Source organism: Lepus europaeus, chromosome 20 (genome assembly GCF_033115175.1).
Source record: "Lepus europaeus isolate LE1 chromosome 20, mLepTim1.pri, whole genome shotgun sequence".
NCBI lineage: Eukaryota > Metazoa > Chordata > Mammalia > Lagomorpha > Leporidae > Lepus > Lepus europaeus.
In genome coordinates this window covers 56,746,026-56,761,318 of record NC_084846.1, presented here as the reverse complement: position 1 = coordinate 56,761,318, position 15,293 = coordinate 56,746,026, and the positions used below count along the sequence as shown (strand labels likewise).

Here is a 15,293-nt window from a genome sequence, read left to right as displayed (position 1 = left end):
AAGTTTCAGAATGTGATATGCACAGTAAGTAAGTTAAAGGAGGAAAAAAAAAAGAAAAATTAATTTGAACTGAAAAGGTCTGGCTTCATAAACAAATAAAATTTAAACTGAACCCTTAAATAGAGTGCATGGGATTTGGATGAAAGGAGGAAGAAGTCAGCATCTCCCTGAAGAGTTCCACTTTAATTGACAGACTCTGCAAGCTCCAGAATTTCACTCCCCTCGTACACCAGAAATTTTAAAGCAGAGCCAATAGTTCTGTAGAGCTGTGCTGCTTTGCAACGTCAACTCTGTAGGTCTCTCAAGAGTATTAGTCCTCTAGAAAGAACATGAATCCTGTGTGTGTGCGACACAGAAAAATAGATCTTGTTACTTTGAAAGTATTTGTTTGAAATTTCCCAAATGGGAGAGTCTGGAAGATGGCGGAATAGGCAGGGAGCACACTTAGTCCGGGGGGAGAGAAAGTATAATATAAGTGGAGATACTGCAGGGTCAAGGAAGAGTAGGGGATGAAACAGCAGAGGAAACTCTTCCGGAACTAGTGATTCACAGTGGACCTGCGTGGAGAGCGCGGGAGCCCAAGTTCGGGACACCAGCGGCAGACTCAACGCACCAGCGCTGGAACGCGAGGTGAGCTGAACCTCCATAGCCCGAGATACCAGCAGGCAAGCGGAAAGAGGAGGCTAGAGGGAACGAGGCTTGAAACTCCGTGGGGAAAAGTTCACCAGGCTAACTAGAAGAGAGAGAAAAAAAAATTTAAAAAGTGACTGATACGGACACAAGTTTCTCTCTCTCTGCTCACCTCTCAAAGGCGAGCAAGACAGAGCAGGCGCCATTTTGGACATACGTCATAAGCAGGGCGACCTCAGGTCTGCACCAGCCCTGAGCCTAGCAGAAAAACCTGACTCTGTGGGGAGGGGTGAAATAACAGGAGATTAGCATCTAACTTGGCAACCCAGTGGGAGACTGCAGGAGAATTGGAGCCCACACTGAGGGCAGCAGAGATTCCCTGTGTGGTCCTTGGGAAAGAGCTTCCAATCTCTGGCTCCTGTGGGTATATCATTTGCCTGCTAACTACCTCCAATTACCTTCAGCTGTGTGGAATTACTTCCCTTTTAAATCAAAAAAAGAAAGAGAGATTTACCACACCTAACCTGGGAGTGTCATCCTTGACACACCCTCAACCCTGAGGAACCAAACACAGCTCTCAGTCCACACTCATCTCAAGCCTCTAAGGCTCCACTGAAAGCAGACAGTCCACTTAATCTAGAGCCATAGTGTAACAAGAAAAAACACCACATTGAAGAAACCAAATATCTCCAACATGCCAAACAACAAACGCAAAAACCAAGCTAACAAGAACAAGGAAGAAACTATGACGCCCCCAAATGAAAAAGACACCCCAATTCAAGATTATGAAGATGATGAGATTGAAGAAATGCAAGAAGCAGATCTCAAAAAATTGATAAGAACATTAAGAAGTTCTCAAAAACAAATTCTTGAACTACAGAAATCCTTCATGGACAAGATAGAAAATCTCTCTCGTGAAAGTGAAATATTAAGGAGGAATCAAAATGAAATGAAACAACTAGTGGAACAAGAAACTCTGATAGTGACTAGAAATCATAATGAAATGAAGAGTTCAATAGATCAAATGACAAACACATTAGAGAGCCTTAAAAACAGAATGGGCGAAGCAGAAGAGAGAATATCAGACTTAGAAGACAGAGAACAGGAAAGGAAACAGGCAAACCAAAGAAAAGAAGAAGAAATTAGAAATCTAAAAAATATTGTCGGGAATCTACAGGATACTATTAAAAAACCCAACATTCGGGTTCTAGGAGTTCCTGAAGGCATGGAGAGGGAGAAAGGATTAGAAGGCATTTTCAGTGAGATACTAGCAGAAAATTTCCCAGGTTTGGAGAAGGACAGAGGCATCTTAGTACAGGAAGCTTATAGAACCCCTAATAAACATGACCAAAAGAGATCCTCACCACGACATGTTGTAATCAAACTCACCACAGTGAAACATAAAGAAAAGATCCTAAAAGGTGCAAGAGAGAAACGTCAGATCACTCTTAGAGGATCTCCAATTAGACTCACAGCAGACTTCTCATCAGAAACCCTACAAGCTAGAAGGGAATGGCGAGACATAGCCCAGGTACTAAGAGAGAAAAACTGCCAGCCCAGAATACTATATCCTGCAAAGCTCTCATTTGTGAATGAAGGTGAAATTAAGACTTTTCATAGCAAACAGAAACTGAAAGAATTTGTTGCCACTCATCCTGCCCTGCAAAAGATGCTTAAAGATGTGTTACACACAGAAACACAGAAACATGGTCACCAATATGAAAGAAGGTAAAGGAAGGAAACCTCACAGCAAAAGATCACAGGAAGCTCAATTTCTCTTTGACATAGAATTAAACTCTGATGCTCTGTTAAAGCAATGTGTTAAAGTAATCTATTATGTTCTCTTGATGTCTGTTAAATTCTAATTGTTCAAAAACAGCTGAATTTTTATTAAGAGCTATGGGTTATTTAAATATGTGCTTTTTTCAAAAATTTGAATAATCACCTTGTAACAATGATCAAATTTGGTCTATGTTATGTCATGATTTTAAGAAATCTTATTTCAACCAGATATTTTGGATTTTGAGCCTTCTTGGCATTCTTGACAGGCATTCAAAAAATCAAAGTTTCAAACAATCTGGTCTCTAAAATTTCCAGTAAATCCTGGACTTTGGTTTTTCCAGTTTGGGCCCAACTGAAAAAATCGAAGGACCTATGTCTCTCATCTTATAGAGACACCAACTAATCAGTCTATTTGGAGTATATTAGAAGTACTGTCAAGATATGATGTGGTACCAGACTTTAAGTTTCTATAATGGAAAATGCTATTAATACAAATGTTTGAGAATTAAAAAGTCTAATGATCTTGTGTTACTAGACATGATAGTTATCTTAATGAGAAAGCCCCAGAGGCTTAAAGGGTTAAATACTTGTAAAATCCTACAGGTGCTTTCAAAAATACTGTGAAGTAAGCAAGTGCCTCTTGTTGGTTGATGAGTTTATAATTTTAAACATGGCGACTTAAAGTCTTTTGTCATCCACAGTTATATATGATCTGCTGCTCATAAAACTAAAGCATTGTTAGTTCTGTGTTTAGCTGTCCTCCTATAGGTTCCTATGGACTTTTTCCAGCCACTTTTATTGTATTCAGTACTTTGGGATGGCTCTGTAAACAGATGAAGCCAATAATGTATTAACAGTACCAACTGAGAGAAAGTATGGTTAACTGAGGTTACTAAGAAGAAAAAGCAATTCAAATCAATTGGCAATCTACAAAAAGAGTTAAAGATTTTAAAAGCTATTATTAAAATTGCTATATTGGTCTATTATGCTATATTATATGTGTGTACATATTGTATGTCCACAAGGGGAAATTTTATTAAGAGTTTTATTTTAAATGGCTTATAGATAAGATTGTCCATAAATTTAAGCTGCTAAAATCAATCAAAGATACATTTTAATTTGTGGGACCTGAATCTGTGTATCATATGTTTTAGACTTGTTGGTAGAAAGAAACTAAAAACATTTTAGATGGTTGTGCTTAAGTTTACTGGCTAAACAAACTACACCATGTTAGATATTTAAGAGGTGTTTTCAAATACATGATTCTTAAAATTTATAGAAGGCATTGGACCTTCTGGTAAATGTTTTCTTAAGTTGTTATCTAATGGTTGAAACGGTTTGCTAAGTATTCATGTGATATTGCTATTGTCAGCAAGCGATCTAGGACTTGCTCCCTCATTTCTCTATTCTAAGCCCAACTTGTTCTTTCATTTCTCTATTCTCTTCAAGGTAGGAAACTAATTCTATTATGAAGGAATCAGTAGGATGCACATTTTAATCTTTAGACCTTATAAAAGAGATGGCTAACATTTTTCTGCAATAGCATAGCCAAAATAAGAACTCAAATAATAATCTCATAGCTAGATTCACTTCGCCATCAGCGAAGTATACAGTAAGTAGAAAAAACCTCCCTTTCAGACCAAAGGGAAAGAAAGTTTTAAAGTGAGAATATAATTTTCCTCATGGGCATTGTCTACCTTAGAAAAACTACTACAGAACATGCCTGTGACTATAGACTTGTAGTTCAGGCCACCGAAGATTAGAGATGGGATACGGGCACTCCCTTGACTTGCATCCTCTGGTCTGCTTTAACACAAACCAGGAGGAAAAGAAAGCTCGGCATCAGAAGCAATGGGTGGCAGGCCTATTAATGGCTGATCTGTACAGTGATCTGCCCTCCAGGAGACCCAACAGGCCAGTCCACTGCAGTGGCTTTCAATGTGGTAAGCCTGGGCTTCAGCAGAAGTCAGCTTGTGAAGAGCCCTGGCAGCTCTGCCAAGAGTTGGATCACTGGAAATGGACCTGCCCTGGAGTCGAAGGATGCCCAGGTCAGAGCCACAGATCTTATTGGCTCTAAGCTGAAAAGCCCTTCACTCAGCCCAACTTCCAAAGTGACCACTGCAGCTGAGGGGATGGTCAAGTAGGGTGAGCAACATTGCAGGCAGAACTGTAAATTTCTTGTTAGAGATGCCACCTGCCTTTACCTGGCCAGCTCTCCTCCCAGGCCAGCCAAGTAATGAAAGTCAACAGAGTGCCTTCCCCTAGGAGGTTCACACCTCCCTTAGGATATACCCCATGGGAAGAGATAGATAGGTCTGGGCCTCTGAATTTACAAGGCCTAAAGCCCACCAGATTATTATCAAGCCCCTTCTATCAGGTTCTATTTGCCTCTCAATCAGAAAAATTACTTGTAGCTTAGACAGCACCTTTCTTAGCTCCTCTAATAATGACTCTGTCCTTTGTTCTAGGCCCTGTCTAGTGCACTTGGGCCTCACTCCTTTGTAATCATAACCTCTACTCTACCACCAATGGCTCTACTCCCAACCTGTGTGTACTGATGGTCCTCTTCCCCACTTAATGCTGTATAATTGTTCAAACCTGGTAAATGCCACTCTTAGGATCATTGGTTACTATCCTCACTCTGTCTTTTATGACCTTGTCTAAATATGATCAGAGTCGGCAAACTTGGAAGGCTTCCATAGCCTTGGCAACTCATGACGACAGCCTAGGATGGTTACTGGCGCCATAAACTAGAGTGTCAATTTGTTGGGTCAACAACAGGAGCCACTGTGCAGTTGCTCCTCATGTGGGATCTCTGTCCTTAATGTGCTGTACATTTTGATTTAATGCTATAACTAGTACTCCAACAGTATGTTTCACTTTGTGTTTCTATGTGGGTGCAAACTGTTGAAATCTTTATACTAAATTGATCTTCTGTATATAAAGAGAATTGAAAATGAATCTTGATGCAAATGGAAGGGGAGAGGGAGTGGGAGAGGGGAGGGTTGCGGGTTGGAGGGAAGTTATGGGGGGGCAGGGGGAAGCCATTGTAATCCATAAGCTGTACACTGGAAATTTATATTCATTAAATAAAAGTAAAAAAAAAAAAAAAAAAGAAATTGTAGAATAAAAAAAAAAAAAAAAGAAAGAAATTTCCCAAATGGATCACTTTATGCGACGCTCTACAGTTTTGAACATTGACCTTTGCCGAACACTTTCACCCTATGGTGGAGATACTTTCAGTTTTCTGAGACTAATAGGGGGCTTCATGTAGAAACAAGGAAAAGTAGGGTGCCTGGTTAAGTGCCTCACATGTTTTTAATGGTACTGTTTTCTCTCTGGAATAACAGTTGGGTAAATGTACTATGTTAAAACTAGCGGACAGCATCAGAAGATCTTTCTTCTCTCAAAAAGTTTCCTCTGTGTAACATACATGGTAGAGCTGTTCTTGCGTTAATGAGTTAGTCTTCGAATATAGACATTTCCTGATACCAGTCTTTATTTGTTAATGTCATTTGCTTTATAAGGTTATTCTGTTTGCTTGTAGGTCTTTTAGAGAAGAGAATTTTCAGAGGTAGTCTGGTAACCCAAGAGTTTGTAGCTATCCTAGACCATCTTAAAACAAAATGTAGGCCTTCAGTGGTGATTCCTGAGTGGGCTTCTCTGGACTTCCTTTGGGGTCCTCAGATCTCAGAAACCAAGCTCCCTGATGACTTGTCCAATGGCTTGCAGTCCAGCTTTTCTGATTCATAGTATTGTTAACCCATCATGCTGCCCGCTTCCATGCCATGGAGGCAGGGAAGAGGAGAGATAAAGCATCTCTCAGCCACTGTGGCCTGATGTGATGTGGAGTAGAAATGATCTCCCCTTCCGCTCTCCCCACTGTCTCTTCAGTGTTAGTATGGATCTTAGCATCAGTAATGAGTAGGTATATTTTGGGGATTTTTTTTTTTTTTTTTTTTTTGGACAGGCAGAGTGGACAGTGAGAGAGAGAGACAAAGAGAAAGGTCTTCCTTTTTGCTGCTGGTTCACCCTCCAATGGCCGCCGCGGCCAGCGCGCTGCGGCCAGCGCACCGCGCTGATCCAAAGGCAGGAGCCAGGTGTTTCTCCTGGTCTCCCATGTGGGTGCAGGGCCCAAGGACTTGGGCCATCCTCCTCTGCATTCTGTGGCCATAGCAGAGAGCTGGCCTGGAAGAGGCGCAACCAGGACAGAATCCGGCGCCCCGACTGGGACTAGAACCCGGTGTGCCGGCGCCGCAAGGCAGAGGATTAGCCTATAGAGCTACGGCGCTGGCCTATTTTGGGGAATTTAAAGTTTTTCTATGTGCTGAGGCCAGCTAGAAGGTTCCACGTTATAAATGATGTTGTTATTTTGATGGCAAATTCCTTTCAAATAATCTGTTGCCTCATTTATTGAAACCTCCCAAAGCAAAATTTATTAATTCTATAAGTGCATCATTTTATGATTTATCTTCTATTTATACTTAGTTTAAAATCTATTCATTGAAAAATATATTTATTAAGTATTTATCTTGAAGAGCCTTAACATTATCATTAGTAAAATCCTAAGCTTACCAGAATCTGAAAACTTACAAGACAAAGAAGGGAAAAAATGAATTAAAAATGTTATTTCCAACAGTTAGGTAAAATAAAGAAAGGGTATTCAAAATGGAAAAGAAGAAGTTAAATTGTCACTGTTTGCAGGTGACAGGATCACTTATATAGAAACCCAAAGACTCCACCAAAATGCTACCAAACTTGTAAATAAATTCAGCAAAGTCGCAGGACACAAAGTCAACAGAAAAATCAATAGCATTGTTACACACCAATTGTGAATTATCTGAAAAAGAAATCAAGGAAGAAATCACATTTCCAGTGCAACAAATGAAATACCTATTAATGAAATTAATCAAAGACATGAAAGATATCTACAGTGCAAACTGTAAAACACTGTGAAAGAAATTGAAGAATATAGCCAGAAATCAAAAGACATCTTGTGTTCGTGGATTGGAAGAATCATTGTCATTAAAATGTCCATACTACCTAAAGCAATTTACAGATTCAGTAAAATCCCTATAAAAATACCAATGACATTTTTCACAAAAATAGATAAACTACTAAAATTTGTGTGGAACCATAAAAGAAAACCCAGAATAGGCTCTTGAATGCTCAAGGTGATCATGAGCAAAAAGAACAAAAGCAGGAGGCATTTCACTACCTGACTTTAAAATACATTACAGAGCTACAATAATTAAAACAGAATGGTATTGGCATTCAAACATACACATAGACCTGTGAAGCAGAACACAGATCCTAGAAGTGAATTCTTGCATCTGTAGCATCTGATTTTTGACAGAAGTTCTAAGAACACATATTGGGAAAAGTATAGACTTTTCAGCAAATGCTCCTGGAAAAACTGTATTTCCATCTGCAGAATGAAACCAGACCCTTATCTTTCACCATATATAAAAATCAACTTAAAATGTATCCAAATATAAGGACTTTGAAACTATGAGAAGAAGTTTGGGAAGATGCTTCAGGACTTTGGAATGGGCAAGAATTTTTTTTGGATCAGACCCCAAAAGCACAGGAACTAAAAGCAAAAATAGAAGGAGTTCATTAAAATAAAGAACTTCTGTACAGCAAAGGAAACAGTCACCAGAGTGAAGAGAGAGCTTACAGAATGGAAGAAAATACTTACAAGCTACCAATCTGACAAAGGGTTAATATACAGAAAATATGAGGATTCAACAGTGAAAAATCAATTTAAAAATGGACAATAGAGGAGCCGGTGCTGTAACTGGCAAAGCCGCTGCCTGCAGTGCTGGCATCCCATATGGGCACCAATTCAAGTCCCAGCTTCTCCACTTCCAATCCAGCTCTCTGCTATGGCCTGGCAAAGCAATAGAAGATGGTCCAAACCCTTGGGCCCCTGTACCCACATGGGAGACCTGGAAGAAGCTCCTGGCTCCTGGCTTTGGATCAGTGCAGCTCTGGCCATTGTGGCTATCTGGGGAGTGAACCAGTGGATGGAAGACCTTTCTCTCTCTCTCTCTGCCTCTCTTCTTTCTGTGTAACTCTGACTTTCAAATAAATAAATAAATAAATAAATAAATCTTTTTTAAAAATGGACAATAGATATAAAAATATATTTCTTAAAAGAAGACAAAAGAAATGGTCAACACGTACATGAAAATATGCTCAGCATTACAGATCATCAGAGCAATGCAAATCAAACTGCAGTGGACTATTATCAGAAAGACAAAAGAGGCCAGTGCTGTGGCTCAATAGGCTAATCCTCTGCCTGCGGCGCCGGCACACCGGGTTCTAGTCCCAGTTGGGGCACCAGGTTCTGTCCTGGTCACTCCTCTTCCTGTCCAGCTCTCTTCTGTGGCCCGGGAGTGCAGTGGAGGATGGCCCAGGTCATTTGGTCCTGCACCCGCATGGGAGACCAGGAGAAGCACCTGGCTCCTGGCTTCAGATCAGCGCGGTGCGCTGGCCGCAGCGGCCACTGGGGGATGAACTAATGGAAAAGGAAGACCTTTCTCTCTGTCTGTCTCTCTCTCACTGTCCACTCTGCCTGTCAGAAAAAAAAAAAAAAAAGACAAAAGCTAACAGTGCTGGCAAGGATGTAGAGGAAAGGAAACCCTTACACACTGTTGGTAGGATGTACATTAATTAGTACAGCCATTGTGGAAAACAGAAAGGCAGTTCCTCCAAAACTGCAGATAGAGCTTCCAAATGACCCAGCTTTCCTACTCCTGGGTTTATATCCACAGGAAATGAAATCTCTCCATGGAAGAGACATCTGTGCTCCGACGTTTATTGCAGCACTATTCATAGTATCCAAGAAATGGAAACAACCTAAGTGTCTTTCACTGATAAATGGACAAAGAAAATGTGGTACATATTACATATGCATAAAGGAATACTCTTCACCATAGAAAGGAAGAGATCTTACATTTGCAAAAACTTGGTTGGAACTAGAGTTCCTTAAACGAAGTGAAGTAAGCCAAGTTCCAGATGAGTTCATCCAAGTGCAGCCTAAATTTGCTGATCTCATCAGTGCTAAGAGTGTTATTGTGGTTGCCAGAGGCTGGGCAGGGATGGGTACTAAGTTATAATTAGCAGAAATAAGTTTTGTTCAGTTATATAGTAGGATGACCACAGATAATGATGTGTATTATATATTTCTTTTTTTTTTTAAAGAATTCCGAATATTTTTACCTTAAAGAAATGTTAAACGTTTGAGGAGATAGGTATGTTTACCCTGATTGGACAGTATACATTGTATACGTGTATAGAACCATCATGTGATACCCCATAAACACAATTTTTATGTGTCAGTTAAAAAAAAAAAAAAGAACTCAACAGTTTTCAGTGCCCTGCTTCACAAATCAAAACCCTAACAGTTTTAACTTATTTTCAAAGACCTTGAGAATCAGCTTAGATTTGTGTTGTTTCAGATTTTCTGCATTTATTTGAAAGAAGTATGATTCCAGAGAGGACTGTGGCGTTCCAGCACATCATCCCGGTCTCTGCAGCTACCGGAGAAGGGATTGAGGAGTTAAAGGACTGTATAAGAAAGTCACTGGACGAGCATGCCGACCAGGAAAACAATGCATATCGTAAGAAACAGCTGCTGAATTTACAGACATCCAGTGAGCCACCGTCAAAGCATGCTGTCACAATTCCAGAAGGGGTAGAATTGAAGTCTGCTAACAGTGGTATCGATAGAAATACTATTTGGCCCTAAGAAATAAGAAAATATTATTTACAACAATGTGGATGAACCTGGGAAATCTACTATTAAGTGAAATAAGCCAGGCACAAAGAGACAAATACCGTGTGATCCCCCTTGTGTGGGGACTGGAAATCATGGAAGCAGAGAAAGCAGTGGTTACTGGGCCTGGGGATGGTGGGGAATGGGGAGATACTGGTCAAAGGACACAGAGTACGTCCTGGAGGTCTAGTGTACAAAATGGATTTTAAAAATCAGAGTAAGACTTAAATGCTCTCACTACAAAAAATCAATGTCTAAAGAGTGTGTGTTACTTAGCTCAGCTGAGCCTCCCCATAGTTTATACATATCTCAAAAACATCCTGTTGTAACAATAAATACATGCAATTTGTATGTGTCAACTAAAAACGGTATTGGAACTGTGTTAATTTGAAAGCTATTATATATTTTGAAAAATGTTATAAGTAACCTTCTGACATATGTACTGTCATTCAAGAATTAAACCTTTTTAAATTATTCTCTTGTAGTTAAGTATCAATAATAAAACTGAAAGCTACATTTTACAAGTTTATAGCCAACCTACCTATAGTAACATTCTCTGATACTCATTACTTAGGATACCTGTACTGAGATCAGTTTTTTAAATTGTGGAGAAGCATTCCTTAGGTTGTTACTAAAATAAGCAACTAGACTTTGCTTTTGATTTTGTCATGTGCCTGACTGAACTAAATATACTAGTTCCCCAATAGAGAAAACTTCTAAACCCTAAATTTGAATAAGTGTTCAATGAAAATAAAGATTACTGATAATATTTAGCAGAAACCAGATGATAGATGTGATTTGTGCTCTTGGAAAATAATTCCTTCCTTAATATCATAGAATTTTTTTTTCCCTGGTTTGAAAGAGGCTGATCTTTTTGTTTTATTTTCTTATATCCTAGTCTGTTTCATTGTCCACTTCATATTTTAGCAAAGAGAATAAGAAATGCAGATTTTATACAATATACTAATATCTTTAGTTTTTTTGTTTGTTTGTTTTGTTTTTTGACAGGCAGAGTGGACAGTGAGAGAGAGAGAGACAGAGATAAAGGTCTTCCTTTTGCCATTGGTTCACCCTCCAATGGCCGCCGCGGCTGGTGCACTGCGCTGATCCAAAGGCAGGAGCCAGGTGCTTCTCCTGGTCTCCCATGCGGGTGCAGGGCCCAAGCACTTGGGCCATCCTCCACTGCCTTCCCAGGCCACAGCAGAGAGCTGGCCTGGAAGAGGGGCAACCGGGACAGAATCCGGCGCCCCGACAGGGACTAGAACCCGGTGTGCCAGCACCTCTAGGCGGAGGATTAGCCTGTTGAGCCACGGCGCTGGCCACAATATACTAATACATTTGTAAGAGATTATAGTTTCTAAATTTCTGCTGGAGTGTTTAAAAAATACTTAAAAATTGGACATTTTCCCTTTAGCTGAGTTTTATAATTATGTTTATTATCTTAAAAATTCAAACAGTACCAGATGACTTCATTATTATAAACTTTTTCCAACCTTTTTTTTACACAATAGTAGCAAGTTAATGAGCTTTAAAAAGCTCTGCTACTTTAAAATTCTTAGCATTTATTTTGAAATTTAATGTTTAAGAAAGTCTTTATATAAGGCTATTTGTCCTTTTGGAAAGTATTGAATTAAAATTTGTTGTTCTAGACTTAAATTTCTTCTAACTTGACAGTGTGGTTGGATTACAAGTGTTGTTCCATTTGTACTCCCTGTTCTGCCCTCCACTCCTAACTCCCATGCTAGTCCTCAGACAGGCTCTTCCTGTCTTAGTTTTTCTTCACACCCGTGTTTATTGAGTGTCTCCCATGTGCCAGGCACTATGCAAGGTGCTTTACAAACTGTGTTGAGAGAACAGACAGGATCTGCTGCCCTCATGGATCTTGCATCCCGTAGCAGAAAGTGCATGGGGTTGGAATGACGTGGTTCCAGGTCACAACAAAAGCATGAGTAGAGAAAAGCATTTGGAATCTGTACCTCAGCGTGATCATTAATATTGGCTGTGTTTTACATTTGTAGCTTCAGTGTGGCTTCTATTTTCTTTTTCAGCAGTATATTTTCTACATAGAAACAAGGAGCAATGTGAGGATAGTTTCATGGCATGAATTTAAAATGTTCTGACATCATAGTCCCAGTGTGCGCTATGGCAAAGGATAGTATGTGTGTGTTGAGGGCTGAGAGGAGTAGTATCTTGTTTGCTATCAGTAATGCCCAGGGTACTGCTGCACAATTAACTGAAGCGGTTCATTATGTGACTCACCAAAAAGTTCTACTTGCTAGTTTTTCTAGTTACTGAGAGTACCCCGTGTAACCTTTTCTGACATTTGATTTTTATTCTAGACAAAAAAAAATCCAGATTCCTTCTATGTTTTATTAAATAAATATAAATAAATAAATGTATATAAATAAATATATATGTATGTATGTAAATATATATATATATTTCAGGGGCCGGTGTTGTGGTGCAGGGTTAAGATGCCACTTGCAACACCAGCATCTCATATTGGAGTGCAGGTTCAAGTAGTGACTGCTCCGCTTCTGATCCAGCTCCCAGTTAACGTGCCTGGGAAGGCAGTGGAAAATGGCATAAGTATTTGGATCCCTGCCACCTGGGTAGGAGACCTGCAAGGAGTTTTTGGCTCCTTGACTTTATCCTGGCCCAGACCTAGTTGTTGTAGCTATCTGGGAGTGAACTAGCAGGTGGAAAATACCTCCCTCTCTCTTCTACCACCTCTACCTATGCCTTCCTCTCTCCTCCACCTCCTCTTCTCCATAATGCTCTGTCTTTCAAATAAATAATTTTTTAAAGAGTAAATAGCCAAGTTTAAGAATATATATAAAATAAAATTTTGAAAGCTTTATTTTGAATCAAATATTTTAATATTATCTCAGATGCAATTTATTTTTTCATTAAGCAAGACTGCATTTTTACCTTTCAAAATACATTTTTCAAAATCTATACTGGTTGGAATGTTTAATCATTATATTACTGAGTAGTCAGAGTATCAATATACTATATATAACAAATATTGATTTCCAATAGTTCTTACTGGGCTTGCTACATCAGATTTATTTACTGTCATGAAATACAAGAATACTAACAAATTGTTAAATACTAGATATGTTGTACTGTGAAGATGGGTTTGTGCTCTGAAGATTTTATCTACGAATAAACAGAATTCCAGTTTGCTTACTGTATTGTGCTTTTTGTGATATACAATCAGGCGTCACTTAACAGAAGGCACACTCTGAGACCTCCATTGTTAGTTAGTTGCACAGACATGATAGAGTTTACTTCTACAAACCAAGACAGCTGCAGTATCAGGAGGCCATATGATCTTAAGGGAGCACTGTTGACCACAATGTCATTGTACAATATCCATATTATTATTTATCACAGTAGGTGAATTTTGTTTTCCTTTAAATGGTAAACATAATTGGGAAAAACTCTCTCAAGGGTATTTAATTTCAGGTTTATTCATTTCTCGTACCATTAAGTGTTTCCTTTTAATTCTGTGCTTATTTGCTTTCTAAGCATGGAGATCAGAGATTCCTTTGAGATAATAAAAGCCGAATTTTTCTTGTCAAAAAATATACATCAACACATGAAGTAGTTCTCAAGTATTTTCATAGAATTTGAAAAGTTCAGATTAAAAACCCAGTTCAAAAAAGGCATATTCTATCCAGAAATGTGTAATATAATTAAGGTTGATTGAAAATAATGTTCCGGGAGTAGATCTATGGCGTGGTGGTTAGAAGGCTGCTTGGGACACCTGCATCCTGTAGCAGGGCCTGGGTTCTGTCTTAGCTCCAGCCCTGGCTCCACTCCCAATTCTGGTTTCTGGTTGATGTGCACACTGGGAGATAGTGTGTTAAAGCTACAATAGTTAGGTCCCTGCTGCCAACTTGGGAGACCCAGGTTGAATCCCTGTCTTCTGACATAAAAATGAAAGTAAGCAATAATGTGAATTATAAACCCACACAAATGACATTTGCAAACAAAGCATTTTATTTGAAGACCAAATATAGTAACTTGAATTTAATATATATTTTCAAATCCTTAAGAGTATCTCAAATTTGGCTTAAATCTATCCTTACAGAAAAATCATGTGAAACCAACCCAGAAATGTAGTTTGAATATGTGGTAATCTGTTTTGAGTTGGGAATGTTATCATATTCTGGCACTGTGCTGAGTACATCATGTATATTAACTCATGTGAAGACTATCCTATCTTGCCTTCTGGTCATTTATGTTTTTCAATGAGTAATGCATATATGCAGTATTCAATTTTTTGAGATTCTAAAATAGTTGATAAGTTCTTTTTTATTTTTTATTTATTTTTATTTTTTTTTTTGAGAGAGAGAACTTTCATCTGATGGTACACTCCACAGATATCTGTAATGGCTAAACCGTTACCTGGCCCTGCTAAACCTGGGAGCTGGGAACTCAGTCCAGGTCAGTTCTGTTTGTGGCAAGGACCCAGCTACTTGAGCCATCACTTGTGGCCTAACAGGGTGCACATTAGCAGGATCCAGAGCCAGGAACTGTACTCAGCCACTCTGATATGGGATACATGTGCCATTACCTGCAGCTCGGGTTAAGGATTCACTCTAATATTTCATAACTTTTGAAAAAGACATTAGGAGAAAATGTATAGTCTTGTCTTTACAAAAGTTTGTAAAAAAAGACCTTTTCTATCTCTTGTTTTTTTGATTGGAGCTTGGGAAGTAGAGGGGAAATGTCAGGGTAATCTCTAGCTGTGCTTAGGTTTCACTAGCTGGTTAAAGGAGAAAACAAAATCAAATAAATATGAGGCTTGAGAAAGGGAGTGAGGACAGAGAGAAAAATAGGAATGTTGAAAAACTGGATAACTCAGGAATAGCAGATAGGGTATTCCTTTAGTTGACTGACATGAAAAAGCCATGGGCAATTTTAATTACCTACTCTGACCAATACTAGCCAGTGATTTTATAATTTTTTTTTATGTTTCTGACCATATGAAAGTTTCTTAGTTAATATTTATTGGGTGCTTGGATGACTTCAGAGGAAGTAATCCCTTTGTATATATTAATGTATTTAAAATAGAAATTAAATTTTT

The 15,293-nt window shown here is 38.9% G+C and overlaps 1 protein-coding gene across 1 annotated transcript in view; it reads left to right on the top strand.

Moving 5' to 3' along the window:
• Window positions 1–13,409, top strand: part of GTPBP10 (GTP binding protein 10) — a 36,251-nt gene extending 22,842 nt beyond the window's left edge. The window contains exon 10 of the mRNA XM_062178834.1: window positions 9,879–13,409. Coding sequence (XP_062034818.1) covers window positions 9,879–10,168 — 290 coding nt within the window. The 3' untranslated portion in view covers window positions 10,169–13,409. The remainder of the gene's footprint in view (window positions 1–9,878) is intronic.
• The last annotated feature ends 1,884 nt before the right edge of the window (window positions 13,410–15,293 follow it).